Source organism: Epinephelus moara, chromosome 6, assembly GCF_006386435.1.
Source record: "Epinephelus moara isolate mb chromosome 6, YSFRI_EMoa_1.0, whole genome shotgun sequence".
NCBI lineage: Eukaryota > Metazoa > Chordata > Actinopteri > Perciformes > Serranidae > Epinephelus > Epinephelus moara.
In genome coordinates, this window is record NC_065511.1 from 9,038,052 (window position 1) to 9,049,587 (window position 11,536).

At 42.4% G+C, this 11,536-nt stretch overlaps 1 protein-coding gene across 1 annotated transcript; it reads right to left on the minus strand.

The window, feature by feature from the left end:
- Positions 1–7,395: 7,395 nt before the first annotated feature.
- LOC126391658 (G-protein coupled receptor 4-like) lies at positions 7,396–11,089 on the minus strand. The gene is made up of 3 exons (XM_050046551.1): positions 10,889–11,089; positions 8,000–8,187; positions 7,396–7,903 (listed from the first exon to the last, which is right to left on the minus strand). The coding sequence occupies exons 1-3, from the start codon at positions 11,087–11,089 to the stop codon at positions 7,396–7,398; spliced, it is 897 nt and encodes a 298-aa protein (XP_049902508.1).
- Positions 11,090–11,536: the final 447 nt, after the last annotated feature.

Here is an 11,536-nt window from a genome sequence, read left to right on the forward strand (position 1 = left end):
TACACTGGCTGTGCTCCGCCTGCGCTGACAGTAGACCTGGTTTCAGCTGGCGAGCTTTTAGCGCACCTTCGGCGAAGCCTTTTGGCACAAAACTGTCACTGCGCCAAGCTGGATCTGTCGACACCTGCCCCTGCTGCGCCGCCACACCCATCTCAGCGCACCTCGGGCTGCCAAATTACCAAACTGAGCGCGCCTCGGGTTGCGCTGCTTGAAACTAGCTCTGCGCGGGGTTCGCCACCCTGCGCCACCCTGCGCTGCGCCGGGAAACTAGAGCCCATTGTCTCCGTTATGTAGTTTGTCCACCAGAGCAGTGAACTGTATTTTTCAAAGTTTTTATTTTTGAACTGTCTGCTGCCTGCTCAAAGTGTACCTTCATCTCAACATTCATATAAGCAAATACATGGAATCTGTATCAAAAATGATTATGTTGTGGGCCATAGTGTCACAGCCCGACTCTTGAGTCAGAATGGGAGACACACCATTTCAAAGATTAGATAGTGTAATTTATTCAACAAAAGAAACTAATTACACACATTACAAAATCATAAAAAATGTATAGGATGTGTCCGTCAGTGTCTGCAACACAGTGGTGGGCTGACTAACAGACTGACAGTGCTATGCTGCTAACATGGCTAAAAAAGAATATTGGCTCATATTGTTATTTGATTTTTTAAACTTTCAAATGTTGATATTGGCACAAGCCTCAAAAATCCAATATTATTCGGGTCCTACCTTTAAGTTCAAATGTGTTGTTTCAGAAGAAAAGGGTGGAGTAGTAAATAAAATGTTCTGTAGCAAAACAAACTGTCCACAAATGCTTTTCAACAGACTCCCTGTCTCCTGCTTATCTGTCCATCTTGGGGACAGATTAGTGGAGACTTGTTGGGATTTACTGACTACTGGTGCTCTATTTTTAAAGCTGCACAAATTAATATTTTGATATCAACAGTGGATCAAATGAGTATGTGTAATGTCAAACAGGTCACTTGTAGTGGCAAACCCTCAGATAATTAACAATTCTCCTCAGCTCATTGAGTATTTGAACTTCTTACAAGTCATTTTGATTTTACAGATGTAACTGTGTTGTTTTGTTTTACTCTCCCGTCATCCAGCAGCTGCCGGTAGCTTCTGAGAAAGCTTTGATAAACCCACTGTACACTACCTGCCCAACACCAAACATTAGAAAGACAAAGTTAGAGAGCAGCTGGTGAACGGCTTAGCTGCAAGAGTGACAGATTTCTTTTTCTTTCTCTGCAGGAGTTGGTGGACACAAGAGCTACAAAAAGAGTTAATATTGAACAGAAATGATATTTAAGCAAGAGGGAGTGCTGATATATATATATATATATATACATACATAGTGAATACCTGGATGAACCATCATGGAAGGACAAGCCCCTGCATGGCATGTACCACCGACAGATTGAAGAAGTGGCCGACATCAAGAAATCCTACCAGTGGCTGGAGAATGCTGACAGCACAAAAGCACTTACCGTGGCAGCACAGGAACAGGCACTTAGCACAAGATCAGTAGAAACAGAGGTCTACCACATTAGACAGGACCCCAGGTGCCCAATTACCCAATTGTGGCCCAATTGTTGAAAAAGGTGCGCTAAAGTGCCCTCCTGGGAGCCAAAACACACGCTAAAGTGCCCTCCTGGGAGCCAAAACGCACGCTAAAGTGCCCTCTTGGGAGCCAAAACGCACGCTAAAGTGCTCTCCTGGGAGCCAAAACGCATGCTAAAGTGCCCTCTTGGCAGCCAAAGTGCCCCCTGGGAGCCAAAACGCATGCTAAAGTGCCCTCTTGGCAGCCAAAGTGCCCTCCTGGGAGCCAAAACGTGCACTAAAGTGCCCTCTTTGGAGCCAAAAAACACACTAAACTGCCCTCTTGGCTGGTTAAAACATGATAAACTGCCCTCTTGGCTGGTTAAAACATGATTAACTGCCCTCTTGGGTGGTAAAAATGTGTGCTTAAGTGCCCTCCTGGTTGGCAAAATACACTAAACTGCTTTCTTGGGTGGAAAAAACACACTAAACTGCCCTCTTGGCTGGTTAAAACATGATAAACTGCCCTCTTGGGTGGTAAAAACATTACTGTTGCAATGACTTTTATGTTGGGCCCTTTTTTGATCTATATTGAGCCAGAACTATATCTCACAGAACCAGTTTGGTTTATCTGGTGCTAATATGGTGTTAAAATACACTAGAATACAGGAAATGGCATCTACTTAACTGAAAATTATCTGGTTATCCAGTGGAAAACCGAGCCCTCTGGGCTGTGACGGGGCTCCAGCGGATTCTAGGTACAACACATGAGGTCTCTGTCCAGAAGAGTGCAGTCCTAGGAACGGCAGTATGACGTTAGCCATATCCACTTGTAATGGTTAAAAAAATCTATAATTAGTCAGCCCCTAAAAGTGTTTGTGATTACCATAGTAACAGCTTGTGTCTCACTGCAGCACTGAACAGAAAAACTTGTTGATATGTCATAATGGCACAAATAACTGTGAACAGCCTGAAGACAGAAGGCTGGTGCAGAATGAAATCAAGCAAACTGAACAAAATTGAAAAAGTTTAACATTTTACTCACATCCCACTGCTTTGTGTATCAGAAAATACCATGTACACTCTTTCTATTCTAAAGTTTCATATCAGCACACAATCCATCTTGTCTGCTGAATGTAACCATGGTGAACCTGAGAGTCAGACTTGAAAACCCGTCGGAGTGTGTTTTAAAGGAAGTGACCAGCCCGAGCTTACTGCCAGGGTGTCAAAAACACTGCTTGGCCAATAACCCTCAGCTTAAGATACCGATGTACAATGCACCCTTTAGCGTCTGTATGAGATGCACAGGGCTTTCAACAGTGCCCATCTGTGTCATTATCAGACATTTAGAGCAACAGAAATGATATAAAGATCACAAAAGTTTGCTCAGGGTGGGTGGCTCCAACAAGCTCAGGACTTTGACCCAGGAGAACGGTGTTTGTGTCCCTTGTAAAACTATAAAATCAACGTTGAGTTGATTAATCATGAGTCACTACTTAGTCAGGCATTTTTCATATCACTGACTAACGTCATCATCATGACCTTATCCTAACCCATACCAAGTAGATTTGTTGCCTAAACTTAACAGATGACCATCTGCATTAAGATACAACACAAAAGGCAGCTTCTACTCAAGCATCAAAATATGACAAGTGGGGACGTGATCACATTAAGGTGACGGACGCCACACAGACTCATTTTGATCATTTTGTTGTGCATCACTGTCTGTGTGCTGCTGCCTTAACAAGCTCAACAACAATACGACATTGGCACACAAAGTACTGCTTTAAACTCTATTCTGAGATTGTTTAGACTGTCACTTCACATGGGCCATGTTCCCCTTTTACCGTGTATATTACTCTGTGAGTTCCCAAGCCATCACCTTCCTCTGTGATGGCTCCAGGAAAATCCTACTGGTGCGCCAGCTTCCTTTTTAACCAGTGTTTCTTAGAAATAGCTTCTGCGACTTGGTAACCGCAGGCAAAATTGGATAAAAGATCAAAAGTGTAAACTGAAAAAATAATGGGAAAAAAGTTTTAGCAACATTTTTTTCTCCTTTTTGTTATACAAGCAACACTGACCTAATGGGTTTGCTTTTTTCCTGGCAATTACCTCCCTGCAAGATTAGAGCTGATTGTTTGCAGCACCAACAGTCTGGTTACTCATCCCAAAGGCAAAGCACGTGCTGAAGATGCACTACCACAAATGGATGCTAAATGCCACCCTCCCAAAATTGCTGTCCATCCATCCAGTTCCTGCCGCTTACCTGCATCTGGGTCTCAGCGGGTTAAATAAGGTGGCCCAGACAACACTCTTCCCAATTGTGTTCTCTAGCTCCTCCTGCAGGATATGAAGGCGTTCCCAAGTCGAATGGGATGTATAATTATTTCACCGTGCTACCCTGGGTGTCTACATTGATCTCTTCTCCAATTCAGGGGGAATCCTAATGTTGTTGTCCTGTTCTGTGGCAGGATATTAAAGGGGTAGGCCTACTAAAGTGATTTAGTAATGCATTTTCACAAAAATGGGGCTTGCAAGAGACAGATTTTAAAAAGAATGGTAAAAATTTATGACTTTTAGTCCCTAGCAGGGTTCAATCTCCCAAAACCCTGAGGCCTACACATCCCATTATGCAAGCAGTTTTTGTTAGAACATCCCTGCCTTCTGTCAAACTCCTTGAACCCAGTTTGTAACAAAGGCTTTCTGTTAAAAATGTGCAATCTCAATGCCTAACCTGGAACAACCCAGAGGACATCATCAGGGTTATTTTCGGAAACGTGACAAATCACTGAAGAAATTACACAACTGTTTTCACAGACTGTGAAGTTAGCTTGGACAGTATCTTTTTCATCATCTTCATACCTTTTCTGACATTTGTAGAGAGCTCCCGGGAGTCGTTAAAGTAGAGTGGATGAACACCAGACAAAAATCTCCAAACCTCAGCTGTAGTGTTATTGTGGGCAGAAGTTGTTGCAATTCACGTCAAGTTTTTAGCATCCAAAAGGAGGTCTATAATAAAACTAGTAGCAGCGGCTCACACAAGCATCTCTCCAAAGCCAAAGAAATCTCCGACTCACCACTCACTTGGGGCAGCTGTGGCTCACAGGTAGAGCTGGTCGTCCACCAATCAGAAGATCAGCGATTCGATCCCCGGCTCCTCCAATCTGCATGTCAAAGTATCCTTGAGCAAGATACTGAACCCCAAATTGCTCCCGATGATGAGTGTGTTAAACTGAGTGGAAGGTGGCACCTTGTATGGTAGCCTCGGCCACCAGTGTATGAATGTGTGTGTGAACGGGTGAACGTGACTCGTAGTGTAAAAGCGGTTTGAGTGGTCGGATGACTAGAAAGGCGCTATACAAATGCAGGTCCATCCATCCATTACAAAAGTGAAAATGTGAGGTTACTATGTTGACATACAAGTGGTGATCGTTACACATTTCAATGGAATATACAGCAACTAAGTAAGTAAACGTTAAAGCTAACCTCCTGGTCGTAGAAGCCTTTGTAGCATGTATGTCACTGTCCAACCTACAATGCTGTGTTTCCCATATGCAATTGGGTTCCTCGGACTGGGTTTAAAACCTCATAGCCCATAGAATAATGAATAGATATTAAATAAACACCAAGGAAAGTCAGAGATAATTGAATTTGGCAATAATGATTAAAGAAAAAAAGTTAGTGCTCAGCTTAAAGAAGAATATAAACCCAGAGGGGCCCTTAGATCTTTAGGAAGCACTCAACTGGTAAAACCTTGAGTCAGGACCAAACAGGCTGAAGTTGATTTTAATATGTTGTGCACAGATGGAAACAACTTCATGGCTAATCTGACGTCTAATAATATAAATGCTCCACTGTTCTTCTGTGCTTTCATTGATCAGTTTCCCCACTGCACATATGTTTCATTTGTTGCACTTGAGGCCACATATTACTGTACATTAACTGTATTTCTGGTCCATCCAGTCTGTATTGTAATTCATTTCATCTGATGGATTCTATCTTAATTTATGTTATTCTGGTTTCTATTACTTACTGTGTTTAAAATGTCATTTTAATGCTTTTCTTTGCCTTCGTAAAGCATTTGGAATTTCCATAAAGCTGCCATGCCGTAATGCAATGAGTTAGCCAAAACAAGACATTCTCACTTTTGTCAAGAAACAGATTTTTATTGAATATCAAGAAAATGTATAATACATTACACGTACTGTGATATAATATTTTATCCATACTGATAATCACTCAACAGCTGGTGTAAAATAATTTCTCTGAATCACATCCTAAAAACTAGCATGCCTTCTACTAAAACACCCAAATATTTAAATTAAATTATGATCAACAAGTAGTATGTAGTTTAGCTTATTATCTGTACAAAAAAAATAATAATTACAACTGAGAAAAAGTAAGCAACTACATTACAATGTGTATGAGAGACGCTCTTTCTGTGTTAAAGTCGAATCACTGTCTCAGGGTTGTATGCCTTCACGAACCGTTGAAGTTGCAGTTACAGTTTACATCCATGTCTGTCCAGACTCATATGTGGCTATGACAGAAGAAAAACCTTCAAGTATGTATGTTGCTGCAAAGAAGCCACAAATTCTAAAACACGAGTGCTTCAAACACATCTTCTACCTGACAGCACAGAAGATCCATACAATCAGCACAGTGTCAAGGTTAGTGTCACCCATTCAGTATCTATTTATCTTATCTACATATGACATTGCGTAATGGCCAGAAAAGTGTTTTTGCAGAACAATATGATGTCACAGTGAAGCTGACCTTTGACTTTTGGAATATAAAAAAGTAATAATTTCATCATTTCATTCTATTAGACATTAGTTTTAAATTTTGTCATAATTACATATGAATTATTGAGTTGTGGCCAAAACCATGTCTTGTGAGGTCACAGTGACCTTTGACCATTAAATTCTAATCATCCCTGAGTCCAAGTGAACGTTTGTATCCCTTTTGAAGAAATTTCCTCAAGGTATTCTTGAGATATCACATTCTCAAGAATGAGATGGACCAGGTCAGAGTGACTTTGACTTCCAAGTCCAAGTGGACATTTGTGCCAAAACTGAGGAAATTCCCTCTAGGCCTTCTTAAAATATTGCATTCACAAGAATGAGATGGACACAGATTCACAGTGGTCTTGACCTTGACCACAGACCTTTGATTATCAAATTCTGTCAGTTCATCCCTGAGTCCAAGTAGACGTTTGTATCCAATTTGAAGGAATTCCCTCAAGGTGTTTTTGAGATATCACATTCACAAGAATGAGACGGACCATGTCAGAGTCACCACGACTTTTGACCGTCAATCAGTTCATCTTTAAGTGCAAGTGAGCGTTTGTGTTAAATTTGAGTAAATTTCCTCAAGGCCTTCTTGAAATATCCCATTGACAAGAATGGGAAAAATGGAAAACCCGAAAACATAATGCCTTCAGTCAAGGCTATTGCCAACGCAAAAGCATAAAAACAGTCAAAAGTTTAGGGATAAGATACCGTGGCGGCTATAATGAACTCAGTGAATTGAAAAAAATAATATCTGGTTTGCTTCTGTGATTATGGATAATAATGATAGACATCAACTTACAACTAACAAACAAATGAAAAAATATTTTGTTTACATTTGTTGAAGCCATCACAGTGAACCAGAGCAAGATTACCAAAACATTTCCCAGCAAGTAGAACTCCCACATCATAGTCAAGACAGGGCTTCCTTGTATCTATGAGGTGTCTTCTGTTTTGCCTCTATACTTTTTACTTGCCTACATGTCTCCCTTTGTTTTCTCTTCTGTCTCTTTCACTGTCTCTGCCTACATGAAGGTGACTGGAAACATGTTGTCATCATTCATTCTGCTGCACTGCTGATATCATTGCTGTCCATTCTGCAACAACACACAGAGGTTAATACCTTGTCTATGGCCCCTTTCTTCATGAAAACATACAGAATTAAGTCTGCAAGAGGATTCATCTTAAGAAACAGAGAAAACTTGTAGTAGAGAGTGTCTGAATATTGGAGCTCATCTGTCAGGAACCAAATGACAGTAGGCAGGAACAGCAGGACGTAAATAAGCAGCACCAGGACCAAAATTCCTACAATTCGTCGTTTTTCATCAGATGGCACTGAGATAGAAGCTGACAGAGCTTTGAGGGTCCCACCCAGGAAGAATATGAGCAGTGGGAGGGGAAGGAGGCAAAAGACACTGAAGATGATTGATTTGACCTTAATCTCATCCCAGAAAAGGATCGGGAGGACATAGACAAGAGGCAGGGTCCAGACCATAACACAGACCAGCACAGAGATCTTGATGGTTTGTCTGAAGCGGTACCAGAGTGGGAAGACAATGACCAAATACCTGCAATACAAGACAAACACAGCTTCAGAATTTTATACTAATACAATTATCAGACATAGAAGTAGCTTCATACATACTGGATCAACAAATAGCTACCTTTCCAGGGCGATGCACACCATGAAGCAAACACTGGCCAACAGACAAAAGAGGTAAATAAGTGAGAAGATACGGATTATCTCCCATTCCTTGGGCTGTGCTACCTCAACAATCATGTAGCAGAACTGAAGTAAGTCAGAAATGAGCAGGTTGATGACGTAGATTGGAGCAACATGATCATTTCGTACCTGCAGGAAAACAAAAGTTGTAAACATGTTCTGAATTCCATCTCCTTCCAAATATCAGTATACCAATCAGCAGATTATGGCTGTTCCCTCTTCCAGTGAACCAATAAAATTTTGCCACAATCTCTATCAGCCAATCATGTCACTGCTGTCAAACTTCAAATCTGTTCTCCTCTCAGCTACTGTCAGCTGTCATTTTAGGCGAAGTCATCACGCCCGCCTCCACCTCATCCACCTCTAGTTATCAAATCTAGAGCCCAGGATGAGTTCATCAAAAGCACTCCTGAGCCAGATCCTCAGCACACTCTTCGTCTCATCACCACCACCTCTACCAGCATCTAGACTCCACGGATGAGTTTTTTATTCTACTATGGCTTCACCATCCTGCCTAAAAATATAACATGCAAAAGACTATTTACATTTCTTGAACTTAAGTGCACATGCAAATGAATATGCCTTTCACTCAGAATATGTTTTTCCTGATTGATCTCCTGTTTTGCAGACACAGATATGATGCATTCTGGCCCAAACACATGTGCTGTATTTATCAAACAGAGGGTCCAGACTGGAGTCATACATTGAGTGTCATGTTTATGTTTGCAAGGTGAGCCTCTCTTCTTATTCTTATTACATAGGCATGACACATGATAACAGAAGTTCCTTATGTATTCCACTGATATAAAATGGGAATGTCAGTAGTTTTGCAGGCATTTAGTCATGAACCAAAGCACTGATTTCATCAAAATTTTTGACCTGATGATGGCACCAAATGAAAATCAGATTGTAACCGTTATGAAAATTTAACCTCTGGGCACCATGAATGTCTGTATTATGCAATTGTGGAGTATATTATTGCTGTAAAGTTACTACACTTCTGGCCCCCAAAACAGACCTGCTGCCTGCTGCTACCTGCAGGCTGAGCAATGTTCTCTAGAGATCCCTCTTCCCAGCAACGCTTTTGAGCTCCTCAAAGGCTTGGGGCATTTTCAGGCCAGATGGGATATATGATCCCTCTAGCACTAGTGCCACCTTGGGGCCTCCTACTGGTTCGAAATGCTCAGAAAACCTCTAACGGGAGGCGCCCAGGAGACATCCTAATCAGATGCCCAAACCACCTCAACTGGCCCCTTTTGACACATAGGAGTAGCGGGTCTATTCCAAGCTCTCATGGGTGTCTGAGCTCTTCACCCTATCTCTAAGGCTGAGCCCAACCACCTTACAGAGGAAACTCATTTGGGCCGCTTGTAACTGCCATTTTATTCTTTCGATCATTACCCAAAGCTCATGACCATAGGTGAGGGTCAGAACGTAGATGGACCAGTAAATCAAGAGCTTTGCCTTCCGGCTTAGCTCCTTCTTCACCATAATGGTCTGGCTCAATCCCTTCATCACTGCTGATAATGTGCCAAACCACCTGTCCATCTCATGCTCCAATTTACCCTCACTCATGAACAAGACCTTGAGATACTTGGAACTCATTGCTTGGGGCAGTAATTCTCTCCCAAACCAGAAGAAGCAATCGACCATTTTCTGGCAGAGAACCATGGCCTCAGACTTGGAGGTGCTGACTCTCATCACAACTGCTTCACACTCAGCTGCAACCACCCCAGTGCATGCTGGAGGTACGATGAAGCCAACAGAACCGTATTATCTGCAAAGAGCAAAGATGCAATGCTAAGTTCCCCAAACTGGAACCCTCCCTCCCATCGGCTGCACCTCGAGGTCCTGCTCATGAATATCACACACAGAATCGGTGACAAGAGCTAACCCTGGCAGAGGCCAGCACCCACTGAAAAATTGCATGACTTTGTGCCGACTACGTGGACACAGGCTCTCACTTCACTCATAAAGGGACAAACTCCCATGACCCCCACAGTAGCCCTGCAAGGGTGAATCCACATTGCTCTGCCTTAATCTGAGTTTCTACAGTCATTTGGAGCCTCCTTTCCAGCACCCTGGAATAAACTTTCCCAGGGAGGCTGAGCAGTGTGATACCTCAATAATTGGATCACACCCTCCAGTTCCCTATTTTAAAATGGGAACCAACACCCCGGTCTGTCACTCCACAGGCACTGTACCTGACCGCCATGCATGACTCAAAAGGCGTTAGCCAAGACCACCCAATAATATCCAGAGCCTTCAGCATCTCAGGGTAGATCTCAACCACACCTGGCACCTTGCCGTCAAGGAGCTTTTTGAATACTTCAGTGACCTCTGCCAGGGATATGGATGAGGATTCCCCAAATCATTCAGACTCTACCTCCTCCACAGAGGACATGTTGAGGGAGTTCAGTGCTCTTTCCACCACTCAACAATATCCTTAAGCCCGGGTCAGCAGTTCTCCTCCGTTCCTAAACACAACCTGAGCAAAGCCCTGCTTTCCTTTCCTGAGTTTGCCTGAACTTAGGTGAGGCCAACCAAAAGTCCTACTCCATAGCCTCTCTGAACTCCTCCTAGGATTTTACTCTGGCAACTACCATATCTGCAGCCTTTCTTGCCAGCAATACCCATCTGCTGGTTCAGCAACATCCCTCATTCCTCAGGGATAACTTCAACACACTGGCGCTCAGGTGGGGGCTCATGAGTATCCCAATACCAGCCTCACACTGCCCCATCCCCACCCCTGTCTGCCGCCTGGCAAACATATTGGACCCCGATGCCCCACGTGACATGTACAGTAAATTAAAAAAAACCTTAGTCATACCTGAGAATAAAGAGCATAAATCGCCATGAGGGTCAAAGGAAGGCCAATACAAATGGTTACGCATGTCACGACTTTTAAGATGAATCTATCCTCTCCGCTGTAATAATACATGCCAAAAGGGGATAAGACAAAATATTTGGCAGGATCATAATCGTTGAAGGTGGTGTCTTGTGAAGTGTCGTTAATGAGGAGGTCTTCCATTCTTCTGAGTGAAACCTGTAGTTAAAGAGATCAGGTTATAGGAAGGCAGCACGTTGTTTAATATCTACGTCATGCACACATACAGTATAGCTACATATATTATACCATACAATTAAATCATACCAAATGTTACATTATCTGCTAATAATGTTTAATCATTAAATAAAGTTTCAGATAGTAAGACATGTCCTAGTGATGTACGTGCTGTGAGGTCTGCAGCCACAGAGCATTGCCCAGTAATTTAATGTCATATTTAATATTAATGTATGTTGGTTTACTGCGTGTTGCCTGTCTTCTGTATTTGATGACCCGCTACTTGTTGAATGCCCCTCTGCCATCTGGTTCTGGGTGAGGAGGTTTACGTGACTGATTATCCTACTTTCTGGATTAATACAATTGCTGCATTATCTTTGTGTAGAGATTGTGCACTCCGGATCAACTAACATT

Excerpts from the sequence above, each read along its gene's own strand:
- LOC126391658 (XM_050046551.1), bottom strand. The coding sequence starts at position 11,089 with ATGGAAGACCTCCTCATTAACGACACTTCACAAGACACCACCTTCAAC. Across the intron at positions 8,188-10,888 it reads TTTATGCTCTTTATTCTCAG|GTACGAAATGATCATGTTGC; the intron begins GTATGACTAAGG and ends GTTTTCCTGCAG. Across the intron at positions 7,904-7,999 it reads GTGTGCATCGCCCTGGAAAG|GTATTTGGTCATTGTCTTCC; the intron begins GTAGCTATTTGT and ends CTTGTATTGCAG.